Source organism: Macrobrachium nipponense, chromosome 10 (assembly GCF_015104395.2).
Source record: "Macrobrachium nipponense isolate FS-2020 chromosome 10, ASM1510439v2, whole genome shotgun sequence".
Lineage (NCBI taxonomy): Eukaryota > Metazoa > Arthropoda > Malacostraca > Decapoda > Palaemonidae > Macrobrachium > Macrobrachium nipponense.
In genome coordinates this window covers 45,107,738-45,129,709 of record NC_087204.1, presented here as the reverse complement: position 1 = coordinate 45,129,709, position 21,972 = coordinate 45,107,738, and the positions used below count along the sequence as shown (strand labels likewise).

At 35.9% G+C, this 21,972-nt stretch overlaps 1 protein-coding gene across 3 annotated transcripts in view; it reads right to left on the bottom strand.

Moving 5' to 3' along the window:
- The window catches only part of LOC135223602 (mucin-2-like), a 1,092,597-nt gene that overhangs the window by 900,624 nt on the left and 170,001 nt on the right, over positions 1 to 21,972 (bottom strand). The window contains exon 1 of one of the 3 annotated variants that reach the window (XM_064262170.1): positions 21,537 to 21,770. The exons of the other annotated variants lie outside the window; for them this stretch is intronic. Coding sequence (XP_064118240.1) covers positions 21,537 to 21,619 — 83 coding nt within the window. The 5' untranslated portion in view covers positions 21,620 to 21,770. Of the gene's footprint in view, positions 1 to 21,536; positions 21,771 to 21,972 lie in introns of those variants that run through there. 3 annotated transcript variants of the gene reach the window in all.

Below are 21,972 nucleotides of genomic sequence, written 5' to 3'. Positions count from 1 at the left end.
AAAATCTCGCCTCCACAACTAGAGTACATCAGCCAAGAAACAGACGAAGTAATCTTCAAATTCGATTAAGTTTAAAACTTCTGAAGGCCCGCACAGGTCACTCTGCTCCTTTGTGTTTGTACACAGAATGGATCTGACTGATTTTTTACGATTTACTGCCGTTACAACATTGGTCACCGAGACAAGAAGTTAGAGTATCACAAAATATGCCATTTCAACTAAACGGTGAATTCGTAAGAAAATTTGATCTCGCGAAGGTCGAAGCCATTACGACCTCAAAATATACTCGCTGACTCAGCGCCCTGAGAACGTGTCGGTATCGTCTCGGTGAAAGAAAGTGCATCCCAACTCATCAGTTCTTAATGGCAATGCAATAACGAGATTACCATAAAGGGGTTTGAGAAGCACCACAGACATAACCGCGTCTTTAATACTGTCGTGTCCTTCCACCCTTACTACCCCTCTACCCACACCAAGCCGCCTCCTCCTCCTTCTTTGTTTTATTCTCCTCCGACGTCGCTCGCTACCTGCCAGCCTTGTGATATATACATCTATTGATGTTCAAGACCTTTCAGAATAGTTCTCCCCTTACGGTATTGACGGACGTTTCTTTATTTCATTCGCAATAAGACAAAATATTGTAAAAAATGCGCTTAAGTTTTCTGTACAACATATAATACACAATGAAAAAGTTCCACAGGGAGGTATCCACCTAGAAATATCCACAGCGTTGGTGTTACCCTTACTTAAGATATACGGTTTCAATTTTTTAATCGTTTTATAAGAATTGAACAATTTGAAGGATAGGCAGTCAATTAATAACGTAACAAAATTCTTGTAAGAAAAAATGATCATCTCTAATACGCCAAACTGCAAATTGGCTTCCGTTGTTCTGTTTGAAACTTGTTGAAGTTACCCAAGTTACGAAATACGGTATATTTGTTTGTATACCTGTCAACGAAATAATCTGGATAACAAGAAGTAATTACATACGTGTGGCATCCTTTACAATAGTGACAATACTCTTATTCAATAAAGTATGTTAATGTCATGTCCATTACAAGATAGCTTACACTTGTCAAATCTGAAGACTCGTATTAAAAGAGTATCAACATACACTGTATTACATTACTGCTATTTTCAGGACTTAATTGCTGCAAAAAGAGCCCATTGAATTCATCAAATTTAATATTTTCGGAACCAAACTAGCTCCTGAAGACTACGTGGCCCATGCTTGAAGCGAAAGGGGTTAGACGCAAGAACAGCACAACATATGTGGACATCGCTGTTCTAGTTCGTTGGTGCAAGGCAAAAATATGAGTGAGGACATTGTGGATAAAGTGCATAAGCATTCTCACATACGATTGAAGGCATGAGTGAAAGTTCTGCAATAAGTCTTTCTACATTCAGGTATCAGAGATGAAATATTAATCCAATATAAACAATGAAACCATATTCTCCTTTAATATCACAGAATACTTCCGATCTTGACATCCTTTTGTAGAATATACACTAGAGAAGTTTCTCCTGTATTGTTCCGGAAAAAAATTTGTAATTAAAAGGAATATATCGGTTTTACAGAAGTTTCGCTATTTGGCATAAAAATAGAGCGCTCAGTGTCATGCCAATTTATTATGACAAGTCATACATGATTTTATTAGGAGTAAGGCTGCGCCTAGTCTTTACTGTCTTTTGCCAAGGAGAAAAAACTGAACCATATATACATTTTTGCTCGAGAAAGTGACAAAATTTAACAACAAAGTACATTCAGTAAATATAATGATCGATCAAGAAAAAGTATTGATGAATAGGCTTGTACGGGAAAAGTCAAGCCGTTTTAGCAATTGTGTAATAATGATCCAATCTTTTTGGTACAAGTGCATATGACTACAGCATTAGTGTCTTACCTCCTGGACAAAGTAACTGATGCTTTTGAGGTTAACTATGTCTTAGTTTAACCAGACCACTGAGCTGATTAACAGTTCTCCTCGCTGACCAATAAGATTAGATTTTGATTTACGTGGCTAGGAACCAATTCGTTACTTACCAACGGAACCTACAGCTTATTGTGGGATCCAAACCACATTATATCGAGAAATGAATTTCTAATCACCAGACATAAATTCCTCTGTTTCTGCATTGGCGGCAGCGGGGAGCGAAATCGGGCTACAAAATTGATAGGCGCGTACGCAACCTACTCGTCCAATGAGGACCAAGCAGCAAAAGTTTTATTGATTATTTGAAGATAGCCACAATTGAAGACAAAAGACTACCAAGAAGTGGAATCAATGTTTGGAATATGTTTTCAAAAGTTCAAGACCTACCACGAACAAATAGTGCTGGAATGATGGCAGCGAAGTTTTACGTCACTAGCTAGCAGTTTACATACCAACATCCACACTTCCCTATATTCCCAATGAAATATACTCTGAAAGATTGTTCATAATACCGAAGCTTTTTCTTGTCTTCCTCGTTGAAGCAGGAAAGGAATACAAAAAAGCATCTGTTCGTGTTAGGATTATAGCAGCTTAAGTGGAAAATCGTTCTTTTACAGACTGTCTAAAAGAAATAGTTCTTTAATATGCATACCGAATAAATTTTCAGGTATTTTGCTTTATTTACTGCCAATTTCTCTCAAGAAACTGTATAATGAATTTTTTTATAGTAATAGAGCTATATGCAAATACGTTTTCATGAAAATACTTCATTCTACACCCTTGTATTTTATATATGAGGAAATATTTCCTTTGAGGTATTGCCGGTATTTTAAGCTTCAGTAACATCCATATTCATTGCTCAGATTTTGTTTACGGATATAACAAATAACCCAAAACTCAAACAGACATTCATAAATAACTTAGAATAAAATTCTCATTTACGGCATATCAAATTCACGTCCTTCTGGTAAAAATAAAGACCTAAATGAACAAAAACAAACATTACCAACAACTTAAAGTAACGGAGATATTTTGAGCATTAAGTTCGTGCACATCAATAATCCCTACTATAATTCAATCAGGAGGAAGAGTTTATATTTTGCTAATTGGGTAAATAAAGAGAGCATTCAAAGACAACAGGCACTAAAACATTTCATAATGAAATAAATGAAATAAGTTATGTTAAACAAACATCAAATATCACCAACATATTCTTCCACCTTACAATCACGAGTTCCCCGTTGGCCGAGTGAAACCAGAGGAATTTATTTCTGGTGATAGAAATTCATTTCTCGATGTAATGTGGTTCGGATCCCACAATAAGGTATAGGTCCCCTTGCTAGGTACCCAATTGTTTCCTAACCACGTAAAATTATCTAATCCTTCGGGTCAGCCCTAGGAGAGCTGTTAATCAGCTCAGTGGTCTGGTAAAACTAAGATATAATTAACTTAACCTTACAATCACAACAGGTTTGGAAGAAGTTAAGTATGGCCATGAGTTTCCAGAATTGATTTATTTGTGTGCAAGTGTTAAGCCTACTTCAAGGTCATTAAAACTTTGAGTCCGAAGTATTTGCCAACATTCCATCTATAACATCCAAAGTCAACATATGCAAAATTCTTTGACATCCAAAGTCCACATATGCACAATTCTTTGACGTGGGTATATAACTGCCAGTAAGATCAATAAAGCAACGAAAACACATCTGCCCACATTGTAGATATAAATCTTCAGTATCTGGACTAACGTAAGGCATAACCATTCCAGATATGGGATAAGCAGGCATTAATGGTCTACGGCACTACAATGCCAGTCTAGTTATTCAATAATGCAATCCTGGAAGGAGACCTTAATAACATCACATCTACGCTTTCATACTTCATGCTTGTCAAGGAAACAGTTCTCTCAGTAATATGATCATGATCATAAGATTTTAAAAACATCAATGACTATTAAGCTTTACGTAAAACAAAAAAAGTAATTAAAACGTATAACTAAAGTTCAAGATAAAACATTGATTAAGACTGAATTATCACAAAACCCATATCTTATCACGCTGACGTGGAAATCCTATAATCGTTATATGCAGGATAACGAAAGTAATGCAAACAAATAAAATATATAATGGCAATGAACTCCGATTCTGAAAATGGGTATGCTTTGAGCTGTTTTGCTTGAATATTGAAGGCTAAGAAGCAATACACATTCATACAAAAACAAACGATATAATTTACTGCAATAACTATCAGGAAAAATCAACAAAATAAAAACTAACTTCACTTAAAAGTCGCACATGACAAAGTATTCAAATAAAAAAGTGCATAAACACACTGAAAAACGTTGAAGTATCATTCCTCATTTTGCCCGTACAATGAAAACCATGAAATATGGTTCTACCAATGCAATTTTTTCTAATTCTGTCAGAGAAAAAACATAAAACATGAGACCGCAAAACCCAGGACATAAAATACCCTGACATTTTCTCATATCAAAGGAGTTACACCGCAAACTATATTTATCTTCGTCGAAGTGAAGACGGTGAGCAATTTTCGTGAGAGAAAGAGAGAGAGAGAGACAGACAGAAAGGAAAAAAAAAAGCCAAAATGACTCCCAATCAAAATGAATCGTCCACCGTAAATCAAATGATCCTCTAAATTGGCCAAAAAAAAAAAAAAAAAAAAAAAAAAGTGCTGGGGTTGGGGGAGAAATGGGGATTTTGGGGATATTTTGAGGAATACTTCCTACAGAACTTCAAGGAAGTCGTCGTTTTCATGACCACTGACTGACCGCTGATGGAATTTCTTAAAAACTCAACGTTCAGTAGAAAACAATCATGGGAAATAGATATGCTATTGGTTAATCAAATTAATAAATGATATCTATGAATGAAATAGAATATATATCTTAACACTTGCCTATACAAGCACACTGTCTTCAAAAATATTTAACCCTAACTTTGACACCAAACAGGCTATACAACAATCAAACAGTAAAAGCTGCACCATACCAATATTTAATGAAAAGAGAAAGTACGGCTTACTTCAAGAAAACTTGTAACAGATATTTTCAACTCTTCAGGATTGGAAATACCAATCTCGTTAACGATTATCAAGAAAACAATGTACGGGATGTTATTCTTTACAAGGCAACTAAGTTAAACTAAATTTATTCAATGCTTGCATGAAAAGCAAGCAGCCAATAGTCGGCAAAAACAGGAGAAAACTCTCAAATACGATAATATGAATAAATTAAGGGCATACAATAAAATTTAAAATATGAAAATCTAAACAGCTAGGCATTGTAATATCATGTCATTCAATGTTTTGAAAACGATACTTCAAAATGTTGCACGAATTCAACCATTTAACAAGGCAAAAGAAGTGACAAGTCTGCCTTAGACGGGAAGCCACTTCAAAAATGCTCAAAATACCTAAATTCTTTCAACAATTATTTTCTTATTTCTATAGTCCATTGTAAACCACAGATTATTAACTAATGCAGTTCCGATACATACATATATACAAATATGCCTATATATATATATATATATATATATATATATATATATATATATATATATATATATATATATATATATAGATGTATATATATATATATATATATATATATATATATATATATATATACACAAATATATTTATATGTACATATATATACACAGAAAATTCAATGAAGCCAAGTTCATGAACATACGCAAAGAAAAAGCCTACAATAATAATAAAATCATAAAAGCTTCAGCAAAGAATGCCTTTGTGATGTAAGTCCTGAAGCTAAACGTTGGGAAAAATTTCTTAACATAAAGGTGTTTTTGCCAGAAAAATATTTTATCTGATAGTTTTGTTGATGTTCCGAATGATTCTAGGCTTTATTTTGTTCCTAAATCACTTTGTTTGAGTGTTTTACTCCTACCATTCCCCTTCACCCGTAACGCAACATACCATTTCCCATTAAAAAAACATGGAAACACCCGAAGATAATAATAATAAACCTCAAATTTCAAGAGGTATATATCCTTGTCTTAACCTGACCCAGGACAAGAAACTAACATTGCCTCAAGTACCAATAATCAAATAAACTCAAGTAAACAGACACAGTATGAGGGTGTACAATGAACTAATTTGCTTCTTCTTTCTCGCTTCAAACCTCTAAAGAAATATGGAAATGAACACAGCAAAGGGAAAGAGAAAAAGAAAAATATACAGCCTAATAACCTCAAAACAGCTATGGTGCATACATACAAAGCAGGAGTAAACCTAAACTAGCAATCTTGAGCAAATATTGACGTTTGACTTGGGTAAATCTTGCCTTATGACAGCACAAGCCGCAGTGTTCACTTATCGACTGCCCGGCCAAAGAACAAAAATCAGCTGACTAATTACTAAAAACTTCCCCCCATAATTTATAATATCTAAACTTAACCTGAATAAAACAATAATGGTAAATAAACCACACATAAAAACAAACATCGCTCGACCAAAGCTGAGCAGGGTGGCCTTTGTAACAAAACTTGCAACGCGTTGTTGAGGTTTAAAGTGTTTGGGACCTGCGGAAGAAGGCGAATCATGGCTCAATTATGTCCGATAGCAAGCACGAAATACGAGTAGGGGAAGGAAGAGGAGCCACGAAATTAGGTGTTTTCTGGGGATAGTGTACTGAAGGACGATATACGGAACGACTACGTTCCTAGGCTAACTGAGACAATGGAAAATAACAATGAAGGCCAGATGTTAAAGCGATATAACTAAGGACTACTGGCTCCTACAATGAAACAGCACACTCGAACGGCAAAGGGATCTCTCCTGTTCTCAGTGATTTCGTGACTATATAGAATATAGACATTTGCAGAACAATATTTATACTGAATCTAGGACCGATAAAATATTTCCGAGATCTATGTATTGTGCAGTGGAGCATGGAGTTTCTAAATCTTCTGATGGCTTTTACTGCTAACGGAAAGGGATTTGACAGTGTTCGCTGACCAATATTATGGATTGCCTTGCGTCACCATGACATTCCCATTAAAGATGCAAAGCTGAGAAGATGCAAGAGCGAAGCTGATCCAGGGGCAAGGCTGATATATTCTTGTCAATTTATTTTGTAGTCTGTTGCTGGGTACTACAAAGGAACGATATTTCTCCTTTGTTGTTCGCACTTCTCTTAGACAATTTGCAAAGTAGCTGCCTAGCTGGCATAATATTAATTTTCTATACCTCTTTTAATTTCTAAGATAATTATATTGAATATTAACTTTCATAAAGTTATAATTTTAAATTAGTTCAGATGGTCCAAGTCCAGTATGAGTTGGAACTTGCAAAGGATTTGTGCTTTTTTTGAGTTGAATGTGTAGTTGATCCATACCTGACAAACAAACTCTGGCGTAATCTTATTTTTATTTATGCACCGGTATCTCATTTTTCTTGGGATTACTTAACAGAACCATTCTATGTATTGTGCAAAGGATTAACTTTCCATGCACAGTTAATTTTTATTTTTATACAACCGTGACCTCATATTGGCAAGAGCAAACACAAACACACATGTATATATGAACATTTTTTTTATTATTATTATGCCGTAACTTTTTATACTTGTTATCACTTACGAGGGCGTGCCTAATTACTGAACGATCATAAATGTTTCAGTATATAAATATTTCCTATATATTATAATACATAGGAAATCTGTCTAATCAACAAGTGGAAATACTTAATCAAAGTTGTGTATATTAAATTCATCATCCGTATACTAAACTAAAAAATTATTTATTTAACGCAATGCCCAACATGAGTCTGCTCCACATCTACTTGTAAACTTAAAATGAGGTTGAAAAAGAAATCTTAGTTATAATACTAAAGGTTAATCACAATTTATAGTAATGCGCTCACACTTGTTGTCAAATACTGGCGACTATTTTTCAGTACTAACTCAAATTACCAGGAATGCAGTCATAACACCTAGCCTGCCCATAACAACCTTACAGGTTTTTTTTTATCACAATTATTTTTTTGTTGCATATAGTGTAAAGATAGACGTGCATACAGGTTATATAAACAAACACAAAGCATAATAAAAATGGACAGAACAAATGACGTTATCAAGCGTTAAGAAGATAAGGAAAGACAAAACAGGGTATAAAAATTAAATATAAACAGATTGGGAAAGTGTACATAAACAAATCTGAGATATAATAAAAATCAATATTTACCATACAAAAATGTAAAACAAATCAGAAAAAAAGGTACAAGCTATAGCCATTTATGTCTGCCAAAATCACAACGGCCTGAAAAAATTTGGTACAAGCTATAGCCATTTATATCTGCCAAAATCACGACAGCCAGAAAAAAAAATACGGTATAAACTATAGCCATTGATATCTGCCAAAATCACAAGCCAGAAAAAAATCAGGTATAAGACATAGCCATTTATATCTGCAAAAATCACAACAGTCAGGAGAAAATAAGGTATAGAATAAAGTATATCTGCTAAAATCACAGAAAACTAAAAGATTCCAAGCTTCTGTCTGAAGAGGACTTAATCCCTATGAATGAGTGTTCAACCAATAAAATATGAAGAGGGACTACTAACTAATGAACACCAAGAGAACTTCCATTAATTCCATTTCCTTCTGTGAAAAAAGAAAAATATGTTTGGATCCGAATAGAAACAGCTGGAATACTGCCAATAAACAAGAAATCAATTTTAAGAGGTGACACTAAATAGGGCATAAAAAGAAATAACCAACATCCTAAACGCAATGTAAATAACTGCAAATCACTGACACCTGCTCGTCACACTAAATTAGTCTCGTTAAATGAATTGCGCCAATAAATTTGCCGGTCAGCAACCATTAAATTGCACACACTCCACCTAACATAATTCAGGTAAAGTGAAACTAACTTCAGCTACTGTTAAACCAGTATATGGGCGAAACTTTTCTATACAATCTTAAATGTTTTATGGCAAAAATGAAATAACTGGTTCGCTTAAGACCAAATCGAAATAAATTTGCACAGTAAATTTTGGGCTTAGATGATCACGTAAAAGTTAAAATCTTTGTAACACTACCACAATAATATTTCTATAATTACTATAGCATAATGAAAGGAACGCTATAAAATTCATATAAATATCAAATGCAAAACTATTTTAATAAAACTTAATAAACATAATCTACACGAAGAAATGTTGCAGAACAATCTAAATCAGGTATGGCAGGTTTAACAAGTCGAATCGTCGGACTACGCACATTTTACTTAGGGAAAACTTTCCATTAAGCTATCCAGTTAGAGCGAAAAGAGGACTCTCCTCAAATAACGGTAAACTACAGCTTTTTAGTTTTTTATGAAAGAAAACTACTGTGGCTTTTTGTATGTCCGTCCGCCCTCAGAGCTTAAAAACTACTGAGGCTCGAGGCCTCCAAATTGGTATGTTGATCATCCGCCCTCCAATCATCAAGCATACGAAACTGGAGCCCTCTAGCCTAAGTAGTTTTTATTTTATTTAAGAATAAAGTTAGTCATGATCGTGTCTGGCACCGTATAAGTACCAACTACATAGCCACCACCACCGGTCTGTGGCTGAAAGTTACAAGGACCGCGGCTGAGTTTCATACAACACATACGCAGTACAGAAAACCTATACACATAAACAAAAGGAGGAAAAAAAAAAGAGAATTTTAAAATCTTTTTACCGTGCAATTTGATGAATATGAATCGATTGATGAAAATGCAAAGTATATTAAATGTAATTCAGCTTCAATAATACCCTTGTTTTGATGATCATATAAAATACCGTTTGCAAACAGCATTTAAAAAAATTCCTAAACTTAATCTTTAATAACCAACGTCTATTCTGAATGAGAAAAAAAATCAAGAATAAATAGTAAGTTCCGAACAAATGAACCATACTAAGGCTAACTGAACCACTGCCATCATGCTTTGTTAACTAAATTCCATCAATACTGTATTATATTGTTTACAGAAACATTTTCAAGGAATATGATACAAGGAAGAAGATTGGTAGAATTACTGTTTGCACAAGCGAAGAGAGAGAAGTTAGTAGGGTGAGAAAACTAACTTGTATGTGACAACTATCAAAGCCTAATTTGAGATAACGGCGTAAAAATAGAACATTAATAACTTTAATGATATTGAATATGTACATCAGAGGTGGCCAAAGTCGATGACGACCACTTGTTTGGTCGATCGCCGTTCCCCCACAATCCTATATAAACAAACAAAAACACAAGCATACACACACACACACACACACACACAACAACACACACACACATATATATATATATATATATATATATATATAGTTATATATATATATATAGTGAGGCAATTGTACACATGTTTTATCGTACTATGGTGCTATTTGAATTTTTTTCAACGTAATAATACTTAATTATATAGTATGGTAGATCATGAAAGAGTTTTAGTCTTTAGAGTAGAGTAGATCTGGGAATCCAAAAGTGGTTAATTCTCTCGCGTAAATATAAAGCATTCGAAGTAAGAAAGGCATAAGAATATAATAGAGATTTGTATTAACGGGCAACACCAACATTATCAATTAGTCAAACGATAAAAAAAAAACATACCTCGAGTGCCGATTAAACTCTTATAATGACATTGGGCAGACATACCTCACTACCACACACCCTCGCCAGCCTTAACATCACTCAGAAGCCTTTCACACCGCACCATAAAATTGAATCATCTCTCAATTGAGCAATTCCCACATTTGAAACCGCATGGCGGGAAAGAACGCGGAAAAAACATTTAGGCGTCCTTTTTTTTTTTTTTTTTTTCCCCCAGCTGCTAACTATCACTGTTCTCTTTTCATTACTGGGTCCCATTGTGCTGGGATCAGGATCCGACTAAGTTAATTTCTCAGCCAGTATATGGCAGCCGTTTTCAACATCTCATCGAAGCACTCAAAGTTTCTTTGAATATTTTATGTAATCAAAAGCAATATCAATGCGCACTTATTCACAAACGAACGTACTATGTATGGTGTTCGTATGTAAGATAAAACTTACAGCTCTGCCTATTTCGCATAATCATTTTCGGTCGTCTACTCTTTAAATACTACTGTAGCTCACCATATCAATACTTGATACACATTTCATTCAAATTCAGGTTTAATATTGAGGTCTATCGTTTCATCAGTCATCCACTCGAGTACTGATTGATTAACAGCGATGATCGGACGCCTTCCATTAAGACCGCGTTACTGCAGTATTATGTGTGTTGTGTGGGGTAGTGCCGTCAGTGCACCTCATGCGGTGCAATGTAGGCATTACTTAAGGTTCTTTGCAGCGTCCCTTCGGCCCCTAGTTGCAAACCCCTTTTTATTCCTTTTACTCTACCTCCATTCATATTATCTTTCTTTAATCTTACTGTCCACCCTCTCGTAACGATTCGTAGTGCAACTGCGAGGTTTTCCTCCCGTTACACCCTTTATATCTTGTCACTGTCCAGACTCCATTTCCGTGTCTGCGCTGAATGGGTTTAGTTGCCCCATGTACAACTGAATAACGAATATTTGGAACGTGATGAATATATAAATAAAGGCAAAAGCAAGGAAGGAAAGTGAAACGAAGGGTTACTGCTAGCCCTTTCGACAAAGAACATTGAGTCGAAAGGCATCGCAGGCTTTTGCCTTTATATATATATATATATATATATATATATATATATATATATATATATATATATATATGACTTATGTTAGGTGGTATTTTTTTCAAAGGTGCAGAATCACAACACATCCTTTAAAATCTTGGAGCTCAATAGTTTTTAAGCACAAATACAAGCATACTATATATATATACATAATATAAATATATTATATATATATATATATATATACATATATAATATATATATATATATATATATATATATATATATATATATATATATATATATATTATATATATATACGTATAGCTATATATACTATATACAGATGTCCTGATTTTACATTTTTAACTGGAAAAGATATGGCGGTAATCATACTTTGGGAGAAAAACGTTCAACGTGTAGGATACTGCTCTTCTCAGTCGCTACAATGTTTACGAGAAACCACATACCATGCCTGAGAGAAGAGAGGAGGGAGGAGGAGAGAGGACGGAGAGAAGGTAGAGGCGAGAGAGAGAGAGAGAGAGAGAGCGTAACGAAGGTACGCACGGATATATCATTATCCGAAAAATATGAAGCCGGTAAGTGCTCATATCTTATTGGCGATTCAGATATGATGCTATGAAGGAATTCATTCCGTCTATCCAGGTGCGCGTGTGAACCGGGCTGCACGTGCATGGTGCCAGATGGCATTGGAATACATGAATGCATTGACCCTTCACACTCAACCACTAGCATGTTGCCTCTGCATCCGCAATAGGGACGCCAAAGGGATTTATGGGTTTGTGACTAATTAAGTGGTAGGCTATTGTGGACATGGGATGTCAGATAAAACCATAAGCCTTTACAATTAATGCTACGTTTATATTCCGTCGAGTCTGAAGCTGAAGATTTAGAGAAAAAAAAGTCAAAACAGAAATCTCATGTAATTGCATATAACTAAAATGAGCTTGTTTTCAACACTAAAACTTCAGGAATCTGTTTACTTGGCTGTCTCCTAGCTACATTCACATGTAAACCGAAGCTCGGTAACGTTTAACCACCGTTGTTAGTATTCTCTATACGATCCCACTCCTACCATTCAACGTGAGACTATTCTGCTAATTGAAATTCACTGCTAAATACATTTAAATGCCATGGGTTGTAGCATACAGCATATGAAATAAAAACACTATTTGGAAACCATTCACAGCTGCTTTGGAGAGTTAATTGGGATGCAGTTAACACATCCTTGACAACAGTAACACACGACCAAGCGGGAAATAAGTTTAAAATGGATATATCCTAATTGTGTTGGATTCCAAGCCACAGAATTACCAGCATTCACCATAATGGCCAACTGTTCTCGGAATATAGTGGTATACTTCCTAACAGAGATCAAATTTATAAGGACCTGTTATTTTGGAACTAAATAGACTACGTAACAGAATGACAGTCACACCATATCTGAAATAGAAGCGACATGAATTCACGTAATTATGAAACAATACGGAAACAGTATGCAAAAACCCGATGTACTCATAGAACAGCCTGCAGTAAAACTACGTTAACGTTACGTTTGTCACGAAATGGTTAAAGGAACACCAGACAATGACAAAGATAATAGGTCTCGAAACGAAACATAAACTTACATACAATTTCATTTTGGCAGTCAGTCAACTGCGGTAATTATCATCGATACTGTGAGTGACAGTTGTATGTCCAACACAAGAGTAACGTCCTTCGCGTTCCGACGTCCTCCACCTAAAACCCTTTCCCACATTCCACCTTCCTCACACCACACCGGTCCGTTGGGTCAGGTGTTCCCAAAGCATGCCTCGACTCAGGGGCAGGACAGACCAGTATACCGGATATAAGAAATCAATATTGATAACCTAATCTGCTAGAGAAAGCTTTCCCTTTTTATTTCCAAAAGTTCGAGCCCGTGTTCATGCATTGAATGTACATAAATGCATTTTGGCGTGACAAAATCAAAAATAAAGTTGCGAATTTGCATTAACCCGTCATTCACAAATAACCTTTATAATCACGTCATAAAATTATTGCTCCTTGCCAATTACAGTCCAGCTTTGTCGGTTGATCGAGCTACAAATGTTACCACTAATACTGCATGACAATATTCTGCAAATCATACAGAAACAGGATTAAGCATCTGGTACCTTGGAACTGTTTTGTTATTTGTCTAAAGACTTTCACCTAGGATCTACAGAAGCCTCCAGTATAATACTTGCCATCCGCTTAGAAATTCCTTCATTATAAAACCATTAGCATATACTGGTAGACACTTAACAATTACCCCCTACATTGGTACGCTAATCATTTTTCATTTACGAACTTCTGTCACTTTCCATCAGACAACAAGTACCTGAGAACAAATATGTTACACCTTCCATGGACTGCTCATCAAGAGTCACGCCACACCACAAAAGTCACCCCAATGAGCAATAAATTTACAATAAAACGGCGCACAGAAGGCTTTATTTCAGCTGCAAGTACAGACATGAATTCAAATTTAATTTCACTTCCCGAAAACATCATAACAACGTAGGCTTTCCATGCACTTCTCGGCAGATATCAAATTTCACGGATGAGAGAAATCATATCCTAAGAACAGTTTCACTGCGGGAGGGTGAAGACTACCTGGTAGAGACCCATTTTTAATGGTACACATTTGATGGAGTATTTATCACATACCATTGTTACTACAAGCCTAGTCACAGATAAGTCAACGTTGACACCGTGGATTTAGAAAACCCGCCCAAGCAGTTCCTTTCCATCCCGATTCTGTATATAACGCGTCTACTCGATAGTGAGATGACCGCACTACGAGCGAAAATTTCGGCGTATCCCCCCTCCCCCCCCTTTTCTTTTATGCGAAATACAAAATCTGTTAAGGTCCTTCATGATAAATGCTTGTAACTTTAGCAAACTACTAACCCTAATACTCTTATCAGTTTTCATGTGACTATCATACTTCTCGCAAAGTAATGTAAAACTGTAATTTCAGGAAACCTCATGTGACAATACTGTGCGGCTTTAAGGATGGAAAAAAAATTAAAAAGCACTGCGTTGTAAAGATTTTTTTCATCTCCACATTAATGCAACGCTTAAATTTATTTTTTTTTATTTTTTTAGGCAGCACATGAAATTCTGCAACGTAAAAGCTAACTTAGCCAGCAGTGGATGTTCCGAATAAAATCATTTTTCTTCTTGGCAAACTCAGCTTAAGACACAGATGACAACCTGAGGCTGTCTACTACTTAAAAATAACGTGACGAAATGGGTTCGATACAAAATAAACTGGCTGCATATGATACATTGAAACTACAAACTTGATTATAAGTGGACTGTCTAAATACACATAAAAATTCGCGTTAAAAGTAAGATCCCAACAGAATCGGTAATAAATTGAAACAGATAAATTTCTCCGAGTAAAAGTTCAATAAAGCTGCACCAATTTCAAGTCTCATTCCCCATTTGTATTTGCAGGTGTTCCAAGAGGAAGAGTTTGTGCTGGTATACGAATGGCTTACCTTTCAGCATCATATCCTATATGATTATACATCTAATATCAGCAGTTCTGAAGTAAATGAACAAAAAGAAAACCAAATTTACAATATTCATATATTAAGAAAATTCAAGAAACATTTCCCAACCATGATCTCAATATCATGACATAATCTATTCTTGACCTTTGCCTCCGAGTTCAGATTGATTTCCTTTGCGCTTCAATTCGCTCACGGTAACACTTATTGCAAAAGCGAGAGAGAATTATAAACATGATTAGCCAGAAGGCGAGATTATGGCCGCCATTGCGTCATGCAATTTCTTCCAATCAACACTGAAACAGTGACTAATCACAATACCCTACTGATTACAAGAAACTATTGTAGCGAGAGAAAAGGAGAAGCAGTCATCTCATTTTAATACAAATTACAAGTATGTCGATGTTAAGATAATTTAGCTTTGCTTACCTATTTTCTCCTTAGGCCTATGAATAAGTGGGACTAGGTATTTACCCTAATACAAACCCGACTCTACCGTCATTTTTTCATCGAGTCTGTGGACAAACTAAAACAAAGCACTTCAAATTCAAGGTATGACTACAGACGAGCGTTACAACCAAGCCTCCCTCCCTCCCTCATCGTCCCCAAATGTATGAGAACTGCTAGGGGCAGATGTTTGTGTTACAGGATGGGGGAAGGCGAGGGGAGGGGAGGGAAGGGGAGAGCTGAGGACGACAGAACAGAGGTGGAACAGCAGTGAGTCATTGTACGCATTCCACAGGGAGGCGGTATTCGTGGAAGGTTCTCAGTCTGATATGGATCGACAAAAGTGCAGATAGATGAACATTTTCTTTACTTAAAGTAGCCGAATACCACCCACTACCTCGTAATGCCATGACGCCCGCACACCCACCCACACATAATAAAATATATATATATATATATATATATATTATATATATATGTGTGTGTGTGTGTGTGTACATACATATATACATACATACATACATACACACACACACACCCACACACACACACATATTTATATATATATATATAATATAATATATATATATATGCATATATATAATGCTATAATAATTAAATGTATGATACGTCAAATGTACTGATGCTTTTGTAAAATTACGGAATATCGGATTTAACAAAGAATAATAATGAATAACACAATTCACTTGGGTACAACACGTCAAATTTTGCGAAATAAAACACATTTAAAGAACGTATAATCAAATGGAGAATTAAGTTAATGACTTTAAAAAATGTATACTGGGAAAGATTATATCAAATGTTAACAAAAATAAGCTGATTTCTGCAATAAGTTTTGGATAAGCCTACAAGAAAGTTGTAAAGAACGATAAAATCAAGGATAAACATCAAAGGAATAATATGGAATAACACAATTCATTTTGGGTACAACATGTTCAAATTTTGCGAATAAAACACATTAAAGAACGTATACCAAATAGTATTATGGTAAAGACTTATTTTCCCAATTTTCTAAAGAACTTTTGAATTAAAACATCAGATTTTTTAAGGATAAACAATGGAACATAGGACGGATAAGTGGAGTGAGGTTACAGAAATATACGTACACAGTTAATTTTCCAATTTCTAAAAACTTTTGAATATAACACATCAGATTTTTTAAGAGGAATAAAAACAGGAGAGGGGCAGCCTTCCACTCATTCTCAGAGTACACACACACTAATATATATATATATATATATATATATATATATATATATATATATATATATATATATATATAAGCATGAGAGAGAGAGAGAGAGAGAGAGAGAGAGGGTACGTGCTTCTTCGTGTACCTGCACACGTAGGAAAAGCAGAGAGAGGAAAGTTACTCCACTGTTTTCCATTTCTTCCAAACTAAACATGTCAAATTCAAAATTAAACCAAAACACTTAAAACTTGATGACCAAACATCCACCGCATATGAGAACCAGAGCTACACCCAATAAAGAAACTCAAGACCTGCCAGCAAAGAGGTCGACTATGTTTTAAGTAGAATGTGTCCTTTGACAGTCGTCCCCCACCCCTCGCCTTCTTCCCAAGCACTTCCTGGGCTTCTCTCTCTCTCTCTCTCTCCTCTTCTTCTTCTTCTTTGCAAGGCGTTGCTATTAGTCTTCGAAGATTCTCATCATACCTCGTTTGCATGTCGCGCCCATCGCTTTGATGAGCTGCTCTCTCTCTCTCCTCTCTCTCGGCAATAATCATCTGCAAGTCGTATTTGATGAATATTCATAGTCTTTAAAAATCACTGGGCTTGCCAGGTCGATAACCCGTCATTTCTCACCTGGGAAATTATCACCTCCTTCCCTCTAATTACACCTTTTTTCTTTTTTCATTTTCAACATCCATTTTAAAACGGGCTGTCCCTGTATCTCTGTGGAGGATGTTCTTACAGATATATAAAAACCTAAACTGAATAGTAAAAAAAGAACTAAATCTCATACACCAACTGAAACGTACAAAAAACTCAATTATATTGATGACTGGACTGGTTAACTCGAAAAGAACAGTATATCGCCTCGACAAAAAATAGAAATGTCACAAAAGATAATTATAATTACAAGGTTTAATTCACGCAATAACAGCATTAATAATAAAGCTCTGCATAGCACAACAAAGAACATTTGCAGTATGTTAAAAATTACGTCTGTTACCTAACATACACCACTCAAGGATACATTAATTAGCAGAATTTAATGAGTTGACGTCAGCAACTTTTAACAGGTCAAGAAAAATGTACTCATTCATTTGCTAAGTAAGTCTAATGAAGTTTTCTATATTTCCTTTTAGCTTTAAGACTGCGATGCTCATATGTCAGCAAACTTTTGAAAAATAGTAATTAAGGTATACTGGTGTAGCTTATATGTATGAATGCAGTTACCCGTTTAGGCTATGCATACCGTAACAATTAATTCACATGTCTAGGGGTAAAAGCTGTGAACATTTTTAAATTACATAAGCGCATGCGACCATACACAAACAAATATATACATGCATGTAATATATATGTGTGTGCGCTTGTGCGTGCGCGCGTCCACAGAATCAATATACAATGATTTGGCTATAAATTCGTTTCGACTTTACTGGCCGGCTAACTTTCTGTCTTTGTCATCACCGCTACCAAAATGATTATCTAGAGTAGAATCTGAATTCGCATGATTTCTTGATATTTCCCCTGGAAACGACTGTATAATTCGGCAACATAAGGTCTAAGATAAACAGCGGGTGACTGAACCTTTATTTCAGTGTCTTCAGTTATCCTGACATTTCCCATATACTTGAATGACTACTGCAATTATCAAAAACATCAAAGAAGTTGTCATATTACCGGTACTTGTAATAAGAATTGGCAGTATAAAACCAAAGGTTTAATTTTTGGGTGTATAACCTCCAGAAGTGTGCATGCACAATTATTCTGACATTAAAGGCGAACCATATATAAATACGTATGTGACTGAAATGTTTGAGTCCTCGGGCGACGTCTACCTTGAAACTACACGAATGAACGGCAAAGAATATGGACTGATGGAACACAAATTTCGACCTCCACCCAACACCCAACTCCCTCAAAAACTCAAGAAATAAAAATGTGCACAAAACTGACATAACCCATAAAATATCAAAGAACCTGATATTAAAATTAAGAAAAAAAAATCTGCTAACCAGTCATTAAAAAAAAATACACTCACACAGACAGACAGCCGCCTGAACTCGAAATGAAGACCCTTAAAAATGAACTACGAGAGGCGGAAGACAAAGTAGTTTGAACTATGAGTCTCTAAACACAGCAAAACCACATGAAGAGGTGTATTCCAAAACAACGACCAAGAAATCCGCCGTGCAACATCGAATTCTACATAGTCACTCTAGTGTCATATTTTTCAGCTTAGCAAGGGTAACGAATTAGTAGTTTGGAAAATCCCTTTCGGTGAAGAATTTTCCTTTTATAACGGTCGGGACATCACTCCATAACCAAATTTTCGTGTTTCATGTATCAGACGGCATAACCTGCTTTCATTGTAGATATTCCCGTCGTTCTGGCCCTACATGAAATTTCGGAAAATGTTGTCCCTAAGCATAGAACCTGAAAGAAAAATGGAAGAACAACATTCACTGTCGACGTTACTCGCATTATGCACAGTCTTGCTGAACTTGGCTGTAAACTTCCATATTACGGAATGTCTATAGCTACGAAAAAGTGCAATAATGCCAGGGTTACGAGATCACAAAATATAGAGAAATTTACGCCAAAGAAGAGGTTCTGGCATTGCCTAAGATATAATACACTACTTGAGCAACGCCAGGTATGGCGTACGGCAACTCAATGCGCAACCTGCGCTGACCAGAAGCCACATCTAAGCCTAAACATATTTGCATCTTTTAAGTGGGGCAGGGGAACGAGCGGACTTCATTTAACCCAAATAAAAACACTATGTAACTGATACAAAATCGTGAATACCGGCATTAATATAGATATTATCAAGCAACATTCATTTTGATCCCCAGTGAGGCCTCGGGGCTCGAAGTGTATCCAAAATAGCAATATTTTTGGGACGCTACTTCTACAGCTCGCAAGTAGAGATTGATTCTAAAGGATACAGGCTTATTCGGACCTTGGCTGATTCGGACCAGATTCGGACCTTAATCTTGGCTGATTCGGACCATTTGCTAGGCTGATTCACACCCATACTAATAATTTTATATTATAGCAATGGGTATTTCTATATAAGCATTCCGTATCGTTCGTCCACCCGAATACGAAAGCCACCAGGAATTGGGGCGTCAAATGTATTTAGCCGTGTTTAGTACGAGCCCCTGGGGGTTGGTTAATTACAGTCGTCCGAATAAATATTACTTAAAATTCTTGTTCAGGAGGTAAAACTGCGTAGAAAAATCGGCTAATCATATGAAGGTCCGAATAAATGCCTGGATAAAGGTACGAATGAACCAGTACATGGTCCGAATCAGCCTGGTCCGAATCAGCCAAGGTCCGAATAAGCCTGTTCCCATTCTAAAGCTCTGGAGATAAAACTAAAAAGGACATTGGCTGCTCTCTTCAAAAGCTAGGTCACGACATGTTTTTAATACATGACACAAAGAATAAACCACATTCCAGTCTACCAACGTGTAAGCTACAACAAAAGAAACGCAAATTCAATATTGGAGAGGCCATGGTGGATTGCCAATAAATATACAAGCAAATATTAGTAGTTCTCCGAACACCAATCGGTGTGAGGCAAATAAATATGACAAGGCACTCGAACCCCAGTCACGCCTAAATATGCCCTTTACTAGCAGCGATTACCTTTTCAAATTCAGAGACAAAAAACTATTTTGAGGTACTGTCTTGTGGATCGGTTTGTAAGACTAAGCTACCATAGGATACGGCAAATTCTGTCTAAACAAACACCGTAGAGGCACTTCCCCTTTTTACAAAATATTAAAATCACGGACAAACAACTTCGCACTGGGTTTCATCACTAACGCTACATCTGATATGCATTAACATCTTCCGAATCAAATTAACACGAGCAGACACCTCAGCTAGGTCTATTCACGATGGAAATATGATGAACTTTGAAAGAGATTTAGGCCTATTTGAAAACAGGATCTTATTTCGCCAATTGTCTAGCCAGTCAGAGATCTCTTAACATAGAAGTTCATTGGTATTAAGCTACGATTAGCCGGTAACTAACCTTACTCCCTCCTTCCCCAGAATATGGATTAGGCCGACCAGGAAAAAACGTATATGAGCAAAAGGTGAAGCACATCTACCATATGAAGGGCAAAATTAAATGCAAAGTCTAACAAGCCGTTCGGGCTACTAAGGGAAGGTTCGCCTATGCTATAATTGTCAAGACACAAAGTAAGCCATAAATTAAATTCTATCACTACTGATGCCCAAGAAATCTTGATCGATTCCCAGTACATTTTAGCCATTAGGACTTCTTCATTAACCAAGGCCTCTGGCATAAAGGAGTCTAAGAAAAATATATGATAATCTTTACGGTTCTCCCCACCCTCAAAAGTTTAGTCATTATCATACTCAAAAACAATTTCTAGACAGACTATATAGTAAGCTACACATTACCTATATATAAACCAGGAATAAGTACAGTAATTAACAATCGCGAATATTTAATGCAGCCAAAAATGGTGATCTTTGGATGACCTGTTGAACTGAGACCTCAAACGTGCAAGGCGGGATTTTAATCGAGAAATAAAATCGAACCGTTCATGCTTTAAGTTTAGCCTATCGTTAGAATAACATAAAAAAATAAATATAAAGGAACTCCGACTGATATTTCACAATCCTAATTCCATGTTTAAAAGAAGAAAACTAAAGATTAAACAGAAAATAATTCTTCTTTACCTGGTTTTAGAGCTGTCCCGCTCACGCTTCTTGGCCTTCGACTTCAAAAATCCCAAGACTTTTTTAGGCTTATCACTCACCATTTTCACCAATTATAAAACATCTACGTGTAATAATAGACACAGATTTCCTCTAACTCTGCACTAAGTACAAAATCATGGCAAAACATATTGTAATTCACTAAGAGAAACACATTTTCAAATTCAACGGTATTACCCAACATCCACAGACACCAAGATATTATGGTTTGAGCGGTCGTTGCCGATATTACGTTGACCCAAACTCGTACGGCGCTGAGGTAGTACTTTTTGAATTACTTTGACACAATAAATTACAAGAAAATATGGGCTAAAAGGACAATCATACACTTTCAGTAAAATGTGTGGATGGGATGAGACAGTATGATGTAGAAAAACTTAACAGAAACTATTTCAAG